Raw genomic sequence first — 16,497 nt, 5'->3', positions numbered from 1 at the left:
AAAGGGCAGCTGCAAAACTTGGTTGAAGGCATGTTACTGTATAATCAATACAAAACATTTCAACCTTCAGCCTAAATCGATATTTGATTGGCTAAAGGTTGAGGTAACTGGCAGGGATCACTGTGAGGTGTCTACGTGCGGGTTACTCACCAGCAATGTTGACGGAGGAGATGAAGGCGGCAAGCACAGCCAGTGTCTCAGCAGTAGTTGTTGGGGTGTAGCCGCCACCCATCAGGGACAGGCCACCAACAGCCGTCAGACCTGCAGAACACAGATATTTTAGCATTCATGAACCTACATTTTCACAAAACATTATGCAGGACATCGAAAACTTTGGTTAAGATGTTACAAAACCAAACAGGATCTCAACAGACCATTAATTCAGTCATAAATTGCAAACACTGATTAGAAGTGTTTAATCAGCACATCTTTAGACTCATTTTATAGCTATCTTCTTAAACTCAAAACACTCTTTTTGCTTCCCAGATTGTAAAAATAAAGATATTTTAGAGATAAAAAAAAAAAGGAAAAAGAAAGAGAGGGTGTGTGTGAGTGTGTTTACCAAGAGGCTCAGGAAACCTTGATAACATCAGTCCTGTAGTGATTTACAGGCAGTAAGATGCAACAGCGAGCACCCCCAGAGCCTGCATTCCCACGGACTTGTTTGTATACAATGTAAGTTGAATTACAGGTAGAGAGTAGGTTTATGCGTGTGAGCGGGTTTGTGTTCCAAGTCAATAGTGTTAGATTGGATTTTCAAATGTGGAAAATGTGAAGTTTGACCTTTTCTCACTAGTCTCCTTTTTTCTCCAGCACAGTCAGCTTTATAATTATGTGTATATGAGCTCCTAAACAAGGCATGTTTCAAAACACTGCCAAACATTTTTTCACAACTTCTATGACTTAAACACAAGTTAATTTGAAATTTCCACTGTTATGAAAGATGCGACTACACCAGGAAACATGCAATGTTGTTATCATGAGCATAGGACAGAACAGAATTCAAAGCAATAAAACGCTGCACGAGCATTTGAAGTTGGTTTCTGGCACAGCTATACCTGAAAGTATGTCAGGCTGCCACGAATCATCAACTTTTTTCATATGCTTTGATTAGGATGTTTTTGCTGCTGGCACAGATTCAAGCCAACGTTGATAAAAACTTATATGTGCATATCTACTTTTACGCTCACTACTGTCACATTCGGCTTTAATTTCTAGATTAAACATGGCCTCCTCTGTCCTGATATCTCGTGTTCGAGCCAATCAAACATCAGATTGATCTTCTTTATTTAAAATCAAATTCTATCCCAGGACTTCCTTCATTATATCAATTTAGTTTTAGGGATTTTTTATGGCTTTATTAAATTGGTAAATGGGTAAAAACATGAAACAGAGGTCCCAAAACAGACGAGAGCCAGTGTTGCTGCTGTTCATTGGTCAGCACCTTACACCCCTTGGCCACCAGGCCACCACACTCCCCACATATTTATCGGAATTGTTTTTTTTCTTATCTGTAAGATACAGTATATTCACAGCTATATCTCAACCAGTTGGATTAGTATCATTGCAAAGACGGATATTCGGGGCTTGTGTATGAGCTTTTCATGCTCTTTTTGCATTTGGACCTGAATATGGTTTTTTGCTTAAGCAATAAATATCAAGCCTTTTAAGAGAAAATTTTAGAGTCATACCTGTTTGGTTTACACTGCCAAATATGTCTGTCTTTCTTTATGCCTCTTCTTGCAAAATAAAGTTTGGTTTAAATTTACTGAAAAGATGTAAAATCTGTTCTGACTGAACAAACAAAATCAAGTTACAGTATTTACAGCAGCAACCACATTGCCTTGTGGATTACATCAAGTTAAATGACAGATATTAGTTGACAAATATTGAGCTAAACAATCAATTATATGATTTTCTATTCATTCCAACTCTAAATGCAAATTTATTAATCTGGAAAGCAACACTAAAATAACACAAAATAAACTCACCATTAATCAAGAATAATTGGTTTATCAGAGTTAATCATTAAATAATGACATATAAACTAGTAATATATATGTATATATTCTGATTGTGCCCAATCAGAAGGCTGAACCTGCTCATTTATGATTGACAGTGGGATATGGTAAACCCAAGTTAGTATCTAAGAGTTTTCAGTCTAAAAAAGAAGGAAAAAAGGTAGAGTTACACCATTGAGGTGGAGATTAAAGGCATGTTTCGCTACCGCAACAAACAGATTAGCCAGAAAGAAAGCCAATAGGCATCAGTGGACGCACGCACGCACATACTGAGTGGGCCAATGACCTGTGTAATTGTGAATCAGTGCTCTCGGGTAGATTAAAGCATTTATATCAGACACCAGATAAAAAGATCTACTTCAATGAGCCACTGGATACGAAACCAGTGTCTGAAGAATTTAGTATGACCCATCAGTCAGAGTCACTACTGGTTGTAACACTATAAACTCCCCATGAAGAATGTAACTGTCCCTTAGTCAAACCCTGAATTCCAATATGATTCCCTAATGTCTGACTGATTTTGTGTGCGTGTGTGTGTGCGCGTGTGTGTGCGCGTGTGTGTGCCTCTTTACGAGGCCTGGCACAACAACAGAATTCTGGTGGTCTCACTGTTTCCATAACCACAGTCAGTCAGTGACAGAAATTTAAAGAAAAGAAAAGGTAATCGGGCCACACCAAATATGAAGGGAAAAAACACCTGGGAGATGAAAAGATGAGGACAAATGGAGGACGGACAACATGAAGAGAGGGAAACCTCCAAATGTACTATATTCAAATTAATTTCCTTAATTTGTGATCTCAGATTCTACTGATATTCAACAATGTCCTTGTGGAGTTATGGTTTTTAAACTGATCCCGTAATAACACATGTCCAGAATTTTAAAAGTGACATTTAATGATTGAATTTGACAAGAGCTGCAGATAGTCAATTGTGTAGTGAAATAGTGAAAAGAAGTTATAAAAGGATATATAGACCCAGAGGAACAAGCAGAATGGTGTGAAGATGGGAATGTGAAATTAGGGTATAAGTGTCACTAATAAAGTTTAAAAAAAGTGAAAAGTAGAAAAGGAGTAAACAAGCAAAAACGACTTCTCTGACCCTCAAAGATCATCGACAGTGTGTTACTTCCTACCCTTAGTGTGGGTCTTAAAGTGATCAAAGCCATGAGAACACACACATGCAGTCACCTCTGTAACCTTTTAACCCCTCTGTGTTAAGCGGCAGCCGACAATAAGGGCACAATCTTTAAAGTTTTTATTTGGACTAAATGACAAAACCTCAGAAAGCAGCAGTGTGGCTGCAGAGACCCGCTGGACTGACATGTGGCACGTTTGATCTTTGAGCTAGGTCTCTTTTATGTTTTAATGTTTTATTGCTTTGATCAAAATAATTTAATTTAAGAAATTTAAGTTCCCAGGTTAAATTGATGCACTTTAGGCAACATTGGTGTTTATCTGATATAACTGAATCACTGAGAAACTAATCAAATCAGTTCTGAACTTTGTGTATTGAAATCGAATTGAATCAGGAGATCAGTGCCAATATCCTGCACTACTAAACACAACTAACCTGAGATGGCATTGGTGACAGACATGAGGGGTGAGTGCAGAGCAGGAGTGACCCCCCACACTGTGTGGTATCCCACGATGCCAGCAAGGCCAAAGGTGGTGACCATCTGAGTGAAAGCGGTGTTAGGAGCCGACAGACCCAGACCCAGGAGGGTGGCAGCACCTGGCAGAGAGAAAGAGACAAAGTTAAAGAAAGTTAAGGGGAGTTATGCTAACAACCAGGGACATATTTTGTTTAAATAATTTGCATGTAACTGAAGACGAGCAACCATTCATAGTAATAGATTTGTTCTTAAGTGGCACGCACAAGTGATTAAAAAGAATACTGACATTTACCAAATTCTCGGCCTGTCATACAAATCATGTCCATACAGTCTGCCTTTCTTAAATGACACCAAAATTAAAAGAAAATATTTTATTGTAAATATTTGAGAAATAAATTGGTCAACTATTTTATAGCTAAATAAAATATATTTATTTCTTGTTATAATTTTACCTTATTTTACCTTATTAATTTTACCTCCTCAGATTGTTCCATTTGAATGATTTTTAGAGGCCTGAAGACATGAAACTAGCCAATATTTTACAGAAAAGCAGACTACAGGAAAGTCAGAAAAATAAATTTAATTTTGAGAAGCAAAAATATGTTATACTTTCCTATCCTGTTAACATCAACAGTAGCAATTTAAATAGTATAAATGCGGACTGGTTATGGTAATTAATCCAACTCTAAGCACATTTGGTTGACTATAAGATGGGGCAGGCATTTGACCACCCATGTTACCCTTATTTCCTGTCACTTCAATACACACAAATAGTTATCAATCAAAGAGGAATTTTTCTGAATACAAGAAAGATCATTACATGGTGACATGTAACAATCTTTCTTTTCCAGACTACTTGGTGCAATATAAGTTGTCTATGTCCATGACAGTCAATATAAAAATATTAAAATGATGACATTACATGCCAGGCTAATAAGCATGTAACCAACACTAACCAAGTTCTCACTCTTAAAAAAAAAAAAAGCAGTTAACAACAGTAGCTGTGTGGTGGTGTTGAGTAGGAAACTACTCCAGCACCTAAACAATGTGTGAACCACATTAACTGCATATGGTGCACCGACACGCAGCGCTGTTTAGCACCTTGGGAACCACTCACTACAGCACTACTTCAAACAAACACTCAGCGTGACACTGTTTTTACAATGCACACTTCCTGACACTAACAGGGTGTCTGTGTTTGTGTGTGTGTATGCTTGTAATCTGCCTCTGTCACTTCTCGCCTCCTGTGCACATTCCAGCAGTGACCTAAAAGCTGATTATTAACCTATCCTTCACCTCAAGGCAGACCTCGACCTCCCTTAAGACCCAATGAGGACAATTAACAGAATAAGCTTTGTAAATGAGCACCTTGCTCAGATTTAGCAACATCCTGATTTCTCTACCTAACCAGAAAATCTAAATTTAATGGCACATTAAGTTTCAACGGCAACAACTAACCTCCAGTGTACGCGCTAGCAGTGGTGAGTGTGGCCCTGAAGGGGGAGAATTGTGCAGCCTTATCAGCCTCCAGTTCCTGGACAGACTTGGGTTTAGGAGGAGCTGCAGTGGGCACATTGTTAGGCTGAGGAGCAGGGAACAGGTTCTTTCCATTCTGAAAGTGACAATAAATAGAAAATGGTGCAATGTGAAAGGTAGAAAGGGAGTCAAAAAAAAAAAAAAAAACAGAACGTAAAGTTCAATTAATCTTTCCTAACCTCTCCATCATATTTATGGCTCAGATTGTTAATTTACCTTATAGAGAAGAGAGCTATATCAACAATATCAAATTACATTTATTAAGAAGTGATTTGAAGTCTGCTTTTATTCCCTGATCTCATTACCTGATTGTCTGCGATGACCTCTGCTGCATTTGTAAATCTGTGAAACATTAGACTACGCTGTCAAGATCAAAGTAAGCAAACTAATGATCAGTGGGTACACTACGTAATATCTCAATTCCAGCATCATTTATAAGATGTGTGGCCATTGCTGTGACCAGATATGGGTCAATTTACTATCTGCAATCTATCTGTTTACTTAAAAAACTGAGCACAGCTTGACTGAGACTGATTTGAGCAAATAATTCCCCAAAAAAAAACTGAATTACAAACCATGACTTAAGTCTGACAAATGCTTATTACTCAGATACAGTATGGGTACACCTTACTGAAAAAAAACATGGAAACATTGAAGAAATAAAGCCGAAATCTACGGTAGCTGTGGTGGTGGAGCATCACTGGCTCACGAACAGTCTGTAATGATGCTTTAGCCCTGTAACATGGGTCAGAAAAATGCTGGGTGTTTGAGGGCAACACGGACATTCATATTCAAGAGTTTATCTGATAACGTATCAGCTGGTTTCTAAATGAAATGAAAAAAAAAACATGAATGGACTGGCAGCTACACTGGATTGCAATGCGTTTCAAGCGTATCAGCAACAACCAGCATGTCTGTGATAAGATAATAGCAGTCAATAATATCAACAGGCTGATTTATTTTTCAGTTTCTAATTGACAATCCTATTATTTAAAATCTAAACCTCAAGCATTTTAGATATATTAAAAGCTCATGAATACTTATTTAACAAAGCTATACTTCATATAGAACTGCATCTAATGAATAAAACGATTAATTTGGTGAAGTATGGACAAAATAAGCTTCGGTCCTAATGACTTGACAGTAACTCCCTGATTATCCACAGGTGGAAAATAGCAACTTAGAATTAATTCATTAAATAAATCAAAGTTTTATCAAAAGTGAAAATAAAATGATGCCGATACTACTGAAAAGTAGAATAAAGCTCTGGAGAGTAGATCCGGCCAGAATCAAACTCAGTCAGTCATTCAATTAATAATGTCATTTTATTTGCTGCAATTAAAGAACTTTGTTGCCTTAAACATATCAAGAACCAATTTATAACTGATTAAAAAAATTCCACTTGAAAGGCTAAATTAAGGTGTTTGTTCCCGTAAAACAAAACGCCCCCTGCCTGTTAGGTACACTGAGGGGAGATTGCTCCATAGGCAACTGTACAGGTGCTGTAAATAGTGAGAGCAAGAGGAGAATGACGTGTCCTTAGGGTGACATCTAGTGACTGTGGCAGAGACCCACAAGGCACTCTGAATGATTTTCTATATGACTGCATGTATCCTCAGTTTCTTTCCTTTTTTAATCGCCTGAGAAACCTGTGTGAAATCTCAGCCATACATGGACATGCCTGTTCGTTCGACTGCTGGCCACCTGAGGCCTCATACCTGCATGACAACAGATCCTCTGACAACGTGATCCATCGTCCCATAGTCAAACACATCCTTGACATCCAGGTAAAAGCTGTCCTTGTCGGGGCTGACCGCCCGCATCAGCTTAGTGATGTTGTTGGAGTACAGAGTGCTGGACTGTGTTGGCAAACGGCTGGGCAGGTCTGTGTAGCCGATATGGGTAACTCCCTTAAGAAGAAGAAGAAAAAAAAAAAAAAAAAAAAAAAGGGTTTTTGTGAGATGACACTAAATTGGAAGGGAAGACCAGTGACCAGATGATGTGCAATATGCTCAACATAAACCAAACGACCTATTAAATTTGTTATGGAAGGGAGCTTGTGTGGAGGTAGTACGGTGGTACGTGCCCTGACCTTGTGTACTGACAGGTCCCCTGGTACTGTGGTCTCAATGTTTCCTCCAGCCTCTGCAGCCAAGTCCACCACCACAGAGCCATCTTTCATGCTCTCTACCATTGGTTTGGTGATCAGGATAGGTGCCCGCCTCCCTGCAATGTTTAAAAGGAAAAACAGACATCAAGGATCTACTGGTAAGCGCTGACAACCAATTGAATCGCTTGCTTGTCACATTTACTTTAAATTAAGGTTCAAATCAGAAGACTAATAAGCTATGTAGGACTGTGGTGAACAAAATCTCTCAGAGACTTCCAGGCCACATTATGACCTAACAAGTGACTCACATTCACAACAGCTGAGCTTATTGTGTATATGTGGCCATGCACGAAAAGTGTTGAAACCCACAGAGTAACGGAACAAATGTGAAGCTGTTATAAAATATGTTCTGGTACATTCCGGTAAAGTTATTTTTAATGTTAAATATTCCATGACTTATCCTTTTTTTATTTCTAAATTCTTTGACTACTTGCCCAGAATACATGTCTCATATTCTGTGATATGTCAGATATTCCACAACCAGGGGAAAGGAGCTTACATGGCCTTGAGTTTGAGCCCAGCCTATCATGGAAATCTACAGTCTGTGTTTACGTGAGTTTGTGCTTCTGTGCATACCAGGGATAAGAGCTGTGCTGATGACAATGTCCACTTCCTGACACTGTTTGGCAAACAGCTTCATCTCTGCCTCTATGAACTCTTTAGACATTTCCTTGGCATAGCCTCCCTGGCCCTCTCCTGACTCCTTAATATCCACTTCCAGCGGCTCTGCGCCCAGAGATTTAAACTGCTCCAAAGCTGCAGCTCTGGGAGAGAGGGGAGGAGATGAGATGTCAGAGGTGATTTCTTAGTCAGGCAGAAGGAAAATATCTCTGATAGAACACGAGAACACATAAAAATGCATATTAAAAATTTCCATTCTCAGGTCGTTAATGCAAGAGTAATATTGTTTGTCCTTAAAACTGCATGCACAGAACAAAAATGTGCTGGATGGCAACATGCCTCAAGTTTCATACACCTGAAAGGTACATTATAAGAACAGTTTATGAAGATTTTCATAATCTCATTTACCGTACTATATAGTCACAATTTTATCTGCCATTTATTGTATTTACCATCCGAAGTTACCTCTATATAGTAATATTCATTGTTAGTGGCAGAGTACGCACACACACACACACACACACACACACACACACACACACACACACACACACACACACACACACACGATTAATGTCATGCATGTAATCCAGCATAGTTTTATCTCATCAACACTCTTTACACCCTATTAAGTTACTGCTAATGCAAACTGAACATTTAATACTGCAACTGGCGAAACATGGCGCGGCCTTTATTGTGAAGAAGCCACAGGAGACGCAATGTGTTTTTCACTGTGGTTAGCAAGGAGTGTTTGCTGCCCTGGACTGAAAATTTAAGGATTACAACTTTAAATTAGGTCCTTTATACTGTATATTATCCGTATGCAATCCAGTTGTGAGATAATATTTCTGAAACTTACAAATCAACATGGAAATTATACCATTGCCATTCATGATTGTCAACTGATCAGTTTCTACACAGGCTTTTCATTTTAAATATGTACAGCACATCAGACGCGGCCACTGCTGTTGTCAATTCTATCTAACTTAACAAAGCTGACCATATCAGCCGTTGAACAACACACTGATTGAACACAATCAGTATTCATTTGGTTTTTAATTCAAACATATCTCAGAAACAAACCTGGTATCAAATCCTCTGACAATGGCTCCCATAGCCCTGGCAGTGCCAGCAGCTGCCAGTCCAGCCACACCACCTCCAATGATCAGCACCTATTCAAAAAAAAAAAAACAAGAAAAAAAAAACCAACAAACATGAAATACTTTGGGATGGCGACACAGTCACATTGCCTGTTAAAAATAAAACTGGCAAAAACAATCACACTTGCGGTCATTGACAATGACACAAATGCTGACAGAAACACACACAATCGTACTACACACCTTTGCAGGTGGCACTTTCCCAGCTGCTGTGATTTGTCCAGTGAAAAAGCGACCAAAGCTGTTAGCTGCCAGTACAACTGCCTTGTACCTAAAATTACAGAGGAACACAAAAAGGTATTGATAGTGAAACTCAAACAATATAAATATGTATGAACTGTTCTTTCACGTGTTTAAAACATGTCCAATTAAGACATTACAAAAATATTCAACCAAACATCCTGTTTGTTAATATTTGAACACACAATGCCTACTGTTAAAGGTAGACAGCTAAGAAGACAGCTGTAATACACTTTCATGAACATAAAAATACTTAGTGCTAGTGCAGTAATATCAGCGGTGACAAACAGCAGAAACCAACCAGTCGGGTAACTAGCTTGCTAGCTAATGTTACAAATGTTTTAAGCTTGAAGTTGTCCCAACTACTGCCACATTGCTTGCTTTTTATATTCTAAGAATCCTGTAAACTACAGTGTTAACAGTATATCAGTATAGAGGATACAATTATGTATTATACATACACTGTCCCTATGTTTTCATGCATTAGAAATCAAAAATCATATCAGTAAATCTCTCAAGTTGAACCCTCTAATAAAAACGGTCAACACTTCAGAGGTGCCATGTACATACCCTGCAATGTTCGCCATGGAGCTCAGTGCATCATAACCCTGGGCGATGGTGACTCGTGGAACCTGGTCCATAGCCAGGACGGTGGCTTTCTTCTGAGACAGCATGTCCATCAACTCAGGGTTCTGAGCTGGGTAGATGAAGCTGATCAAAGTGGCTGCTTCCTTCATCATCTCCACCTCATGGATGCCCAAAGCAGGGTTGAAAGTGGGAGCACGGATCTGGGAGCAGGGAAAACAAAAAATTTAAAATAAATTTTAAAAAAATTTAAAACGCTGTGAGAACATAAGTGGATGGGGCAACATGAAGAATAAAACTGGCACAAACAACAAAATCTTACTTTAATCCTACCTTAACCACCACATCAGATGCCAAGACGTCTTTAATGTCTTTAATTGTTGCTCCAGCCTGGGTGTACTGTTCATCTGCGAACTTGGAAGGCTCTCCGGCTCCAGACTCCACGACGACATTGAAGCCCTGTTTGATGAGCGCCTGGACGCCAGCGGGAGACAGCGCCACACGACGTTCATTCTGGAAAATTTCTTTGGGAACGCCGACCGTGAGTTGTTTGTATGGAATACCTGGAGAGGCAAAGAGAAACAATAGAGAAGTATGTGAGATAACTGACAGCTGTTATATTAATTCAATTATTCGCATTTTGTTCTTTAAGGGTGGCAGAGTCATTCACGTCAGGCTAATGAACAGTTATTTCTGGTCTTGTTTAAACTTATTATTACAGGGCACTGGTTTTTATAACCAACAGGCTACAAAACAAAAGCAACGTTGAGACAATCTGGTTGTTCCAGAGTGTTTTTCACAAAGTATTTCACAATGTTTCTTTACATAATTTTACAAAACAACAAAAAACACAGATGTGAGGATGAAAGAAGTGTGCACAGAGTGTATCTTACCCTGATCCAAAACAACAGAAATATACACAAACAATACATAGGATACAACTATGTTATTGATTGAATGGATCAAAACAGCTACTGTATGACTGAACAGTTTCTCTCTTTCACAAGTTGCTGCTTATGATAAGAAGTGGGAGACAATTCAAGAAAAAAAAAAAAAAAAAAATCAGTATAAAGACGCCAATAGCACATGCAGATACCATTGCAGCTTCAAGGTGAAATCACCTCAGTAAATGGCTGTGGGTGGAGTTAAAACTGAGTCTACCATAAATACTGTACATGCAGTATTTAGGGTCAGTGTCAGCGTCATGTTACAACAATACAGGGTAGGCCACAACATCTGAAGGACGTCACAGGCAACAAGGAAATACCATAATTCACTGCTAAACTTGCCTTTATTTAAAGTCGCATGGACCATTTATATTCTAAAATGAGAAAACAAGACACAGACAAATGTTTTCCCTGTGGATTCAGAAAACTGCTTTGTTGTCCAAGATTTTTGCTATTCAAAGCACAGCTGTTTCAACAAGTGTAAGAACAAGAGGAAAAGGAAAGAAACACAGGAGAATAATGAGTTGCCAGAGCAAGAATGTGTAAGACAAAAACAGAATAAATTGTCTGTAAATAAAAATAGTTGTTTTTTTTTTTTTTAGTACTTTTATTGATTTCTAATGTGCAAGCTACAGGCAGGTCACATGATGTGTTGGCTCCTATGGAAAATTCCACTGCAGCTCTTTCCCACTGTCTCCTCGTCTATCGTCTATATATAAACACTAGAGCCTCTGACAGGCTGCTTTTCTTCTCACCCTGCTGTGGGGACCTGTCCTCTGATAACTTTCATTTTACAAAAAAACTCCACAACACAAGAAAACCAAAAAAACTAATAATAATAATAAAATAGAATAAAAATAAGAACTGGTTGCCAGCTGTCCATTTCCATTTGAGTTTTGAAAGTCTATAAACCAAGAGTCTCCACATTCAGACAATCGTTCAGTTTTTCGAGAAATTACCCGTGCCAGTCGTTGGCTGAGCCCAGTTCCAAGCTGGGTATTTGCCCAAACCAGCGCCACAAGGGAAGCCCTAGCCGACTGGACCTTCAGCACTGACACCCCCCATAAGGCTGTCATAAAGTGACATCACCAAAAGACAAACTTAGCCCCACGAACGCACATGAAAATTGGTTTAGCGTAATCACATTTAAACAGCGTGGATTCTCCTAGAGGTTAGGCCCTGAAGGTAAAGCTCTGAGTTAACATAAGGGGCTCACAGTGGTCCTGGGATGTTTCACAGGAGGGGACGCTTAGGGTTAGGGTCCCACCTGCTGTGATCCTTTAGGGTAACATGCTGCCTCAGTCTATAATGTACGTCTATAGGCTCCGTAGGAGCCAAAGTATAAGCAAGTGCGTGTGGTGTGTTCCCCTCCTCTACTTGTCTACGAGACTGTAAGCTGATACTTGTATGTCCAGAATAGACACTGCCAGCTGTTATTGGAGCTAACTGAACTGCAGGAATGTCAACCTCTAGTCACTGTGAACCAGGTCCCCAGCATCCCTTTAAAACTCAACTACACAGCGATAGAGGGACATTGGCACAACCGTGAACCCGGCACACAGACCTGAAGCACCTGCAACCAGCTGATACTGGCTTTCACAGCACACACACACACACACACACACACACACACACACACACACACACACACACACACACACACACACACACACACACACACACACACACACACACGCACACACACACACACACAACACACACCCCTTCTGCCTGGTTACTGAGGGCATGGAAAATGGAGAGCAATGCCTAAGGGCTGCATTATCCTGAATGTGACCTTGGAGCTCAGAGCAAATGACGGTAGCAACACCGACCTTTAGAATAAACTTCTAAGAAGAGTTAAAGAAGAAAGCTACTGTATGGGCTTAAAGGATGTCCCCTGTTTGGTTTTATTTATCTCTAGTTTGCCTAAACATTGGATTGACTTCTTCATAACAATCCCAGTGTAAAATTCTTAATGAGTATGCAAAGAAAAAGAATGAATGATTGCTCTATAATTATATGACAATGACAGATTTGTTTCACCAGCTGCCAAGGCCAACAAAGGACAATGGTATGAACAGCATACGTGTCTGTCCTTTTTAATTGTGAGTAGTACCATTTTACTGAAAACATAACCTCTGTCAGTGTGTATGTAATGAGTAGGTGACACCTGTCATGATGCAGCCCTGCACCTGATACAAAGGTACATGAGAAAAGCAAACAGAAGCTACAGGTGGCATTTATCTATAAACGTCAACGGATGGGTTACAATTGTTTTAAACTTCCAGCAGGAGGAAAATCAGCCTGGTATCCCTGAATTAAAAACCATCAAACTATGATCTTGTTTACTTTATTCATTATCAAAATAGTTTAGGATTAATTTCATGTTGATCTACTAATCAGTGAACTGATCTTTCCTTCTCCCAGCTCTTACCTGCATGGTTGAACAGAATATAGTATGTAACACAATGCGTAAAATATGAATGAGAGCCATCTAATACGCATGATCTCAATAAGAGTAACTCCTAAGTGGTACTGATCACTTACATGTAGTACTTGTACAATTCAGTAACTATTGCTAATCTCACTATTTTATAGCTCGTCTGGTATTGCAGACGTGCTGTGAATAAAACTAAACTATCTATGTTTGGAACAGTTTTATTTGCTCAAAGATGGCTGGAAAAGATCTGACTGTTCCTGTGAGACTGGGACAGCGTGTCAGTGTCACAACATTTAACAGATGTTATGAATCTTGTGTCATGGTAATGTCTGCAAGAGCCTGTGATGTCAGTGGAGCTCCTTTATTCCAAACTTTATTGCAACACTGAGATGATTTGTAATGAAAGTTTGATCCCTTTTTAAAATCAGAAAAATCTCAGTTTTACGCAGTTTTTGCACTGAATGTAGCACTAAATGCTTTCTGTAAATTAATCTTATTGCATTTGCTCCTGCAAAATCGCGGTGTATGTATAGTATCTTACCTGGACTGGCGCATCGTCCAAGAGCTTGATGGGTCCTGAAAAAGCGAAGGCATGATGATTTGATTGTATGGCCGCTCTGCAGCTTCAAACAGGAAACCCCGCTGAACACAGGGGCCGAGCAGCTAGCCGCCACGACACGTAGGAGGCTCGCCATGGTGCACACACACCCAACACTCACACACCAGGAGGAGCTCAACAGGAAAGGCAGCACCCCTCCTGGGGAAGAGACATGAGAGACAGGTGAGAAATGAGGGCACCAACAGAGGGGGGGGGGGGGGGGGGGTATGTGTAAAGAGGAACAACAGGAGGATAAAAGTGTGAAAGTGAAAATAAGAATGAATACATTTTTCCCAGAAATATGTCCAAACCTGTTCACTGGTAGAACAAGCACATACGAATGATCTTTGTTTATGCAACAAGTCACATTCACTGAGACAACATTCCTACTTGCATGTTTACCTAATTCCAACAAATATTGTGGCTGCTGGATACACATTATGAATCTGCCCTAGGGTTTTTGCTGTCATACAAACATACACATATATTTTTGTCCCATTTTCGGCAAAGATCATTTTGGAAAGAAAAAAATGGGTCATTTTCACATCTGTACATTGACAAAATCCAGGACAGCCACAGTCACTTTAAACTGCAGACCACTGAATTACTGAGGCAGTATAACAGTACGAGGGACTGCATGTTTACTTAAAAGGGAGATAATGGAACTGGGATAGACTGGAATAGTTTGACTGGTGTAGTAGGGTTTAAACTAGAAGTGACTGGCAATAAACTCCACTCTGTCGCTCTGTGTTCCCTGAATTAGTTAGAAGGTCAAAAACATACATCGGTTTGAAAGTCCAAACCAAATTAAAACTAAAAAAATAACAAACAACTACACTCATTAGTGCTGAAACTAGAACTAAAATGATGAGTCAGTTAAATGATCAGTCAACAGCCAGACTGTATTGTCAATAATTTTGATAATTGATTTATCATTTAAGTCATTCATGAAGTAAAAATGCCGGTCATTTGCTGGGTCCAGCTTTCCTAACATAAGAATTTGCTGCTTCTCTCTTTTATCAATATTAGGGCTGCGACTAACAATCGATTAATTGGCCGATTGTTTTCTAGGTTAAGATTTAAGGTGTTTTTGTCCCAGACAAAATCCGAGAAAATTGTGAAAAAACGCCTGCAAAACTTTCCCACAGTCCAAGCTGACATCTTCAAACGTCTTGTTTTGTCCATCCAACAATGTAAAACTCAAGTAATTCAGTTTACATTCATGTGTGACAAAGAAAAGCATCAAACACTCGCAACTGAGAAGCAAGGACCAGCAAATCTTTTTGGGCATTTTTGCTTAAAGATGACTAAAACGACCATTTTATTATTGAAATGGTTGCCAATTAATTTTCTTTTGATCGACTAATCATTGTAGCTCTAATCAATATATACACCTAATCAAAGTCATACAATCAAAGTTCAAAGCATTAGACTAACAAAGCACAGTTCTGGTTTGTAAGCATTTTGAAACTTTGACAGTAGGTTGTCAGTTATCTTATGTTGATTGAATTTTAATTTATTTTATTAGTTTATTAAATGTTTGGACTATTAATAGACAAGATATTGTGGGGAAAATGCTAAAAATCGGAATTTTTGAGTGTCCAAGTTGACCTCTTGGTTTTTTTTTTTTTGGTTTTTTTTTTAAGAAAACACAACCCAGATATATTCTATTTATTATAACCGATTAACTGCCTTTTCAGCATTATTTGAACGCCAGACAGGAGTGACACATTACGGCCTGTGTTGCCTTGTGTTCACAACTGTTTTTCATGTCAGACCTACAAAAAAACAAAACAAAAAAAAACACACACACACACACAAAAAGCTAACACGTCACCAGAATTATGAAGCACTCAGATTCAGCTGACTTAGTGCTAAAGCTAGCTCTGGGAAAAAAAAAAAAAAAAATACACCCAAGGCTAACACGAACATAATGTTTTAAACGTTTGTGGCTTTGTCCTGGAAGTGCCAGATTATACTCGGGTCAGGAGTTAACGGTTCTCATAAACCTCTGGCGGTGACCCACTGAGTCAAAAAACAAAAACAAAACAAAAAACAAATGTTCGTTTAAACCAGTGGCTTTCATCCAGCAACCTGAGAGCCCGAAGAGTAGAAGCGGTTGGATTTAGTGTGCTGTTTGGTGGATCGGTGCTCGGCGCCGTTTGAGATCAACCCGGTCAATATGCAGGAGGTCAGCACTTCTCTCTTTTTGTCTCCGCTCATTGCAAAAAAAAAGAAAAACGAGCGGGTGTGCGGGCGGAGCGGGGGGGAGGGAGGTGGAAGCTACGACGAGCTAACTGGCGTGCTAGCTGGCGGCTAATCCACATCTGTTTCGCGTATGAGGGCGACGTATGACTCAAAAGGCTCCCTAAAGGCGCACAGAAATGCAAACCGAAACGAATGCACGGTGGAAAGCGAGAGTGGAAAGGATAGCGGCGGAGAAGTCGACTGACCTTCGCAGACAGTCCCGGCTCTGTGGTGCAGCACAGGCGAACGATCTCCCGACCCGGAAGCTGTCTGCAAAAGCGGCCGGCATAGGAATATTATTGGATCATATGAGACGCAT

At 39.5% G+C, this 16,497-nt stretch overlaps 1 protein-coding gene across 1 annotated transcript in view; it reads right to left on the bottom strand.

Annotated features, from left to right (window-relative positions):
- Positions 1-16,497, bottom strand: part of nnt (nicotinamide nucleotide transhydrogenase) — a 29,530-nt gene extending 13,033 nt beyond the window's left edge. The window contains exons 1-12 of the mRNA XM_040157226.1: positions 16,385-16,497; positions 13,875-14,090; positions 10,280-10,509; positions 9,932-10,149; positions 9,305-9,392; positions 9,045-9,133; positions 7,917-8,104; positions 7,263-7,396; positions 6,889-7,080; positions 5,093-5,246; positions 3,592-3,753; positions 151-261 (exon numbers count right to left, since the gene is read on the bottom strand). Coding sequence (XP_040013160.1) covers positions 151-261; positions 3,592-3,753; positions 5,093-5,246; positions 6,889-7,080; positions 7,263-7,396; positions 7,917-8,104; positions 9,045-9,133; positions 9,305-9,392; positions 9,932-10,149; positions 10,280-10,509; positions 13,875-14,028 — 1,720 coding nt within the window. The 5' untranslated portion in view covers positions 14,029-14,090; positions 16,385-16,497. The remainder of the gene's footprint in view (positions 1-150; positions 262-3,591; positions 3,754-5,092; positions 5,247-6,888; positions 7,081-7,262; positions 7,397-7,916; positions 8,105-9,044; positions 9,134-9,304; positions 9,393-9,931; positions 10,150-10,279; positions 10,510-13,874; positions 14,091-16,384) is intronic.

This window comes from Xiphias gladius, chromosome 20 (assembly GCF_016859285.1).
Source record: "Xiphias gladius isolate SHS-SW01 ecotype Sanya breed wild chromosome 20, ASM1685928v1, whole genome shotgun sequence".
NCBI lineage: Eukaryota > Metazoa > Chordata > Actinopteri > Istiophoriformes > Xiphiidae > Xiphias > Xiphias gladius.
The sequence above is the reverse complement of the archived record's forward strand: the minus strand, read 5'-3'. Positions and strand labels throughout refer to the sequence as shown.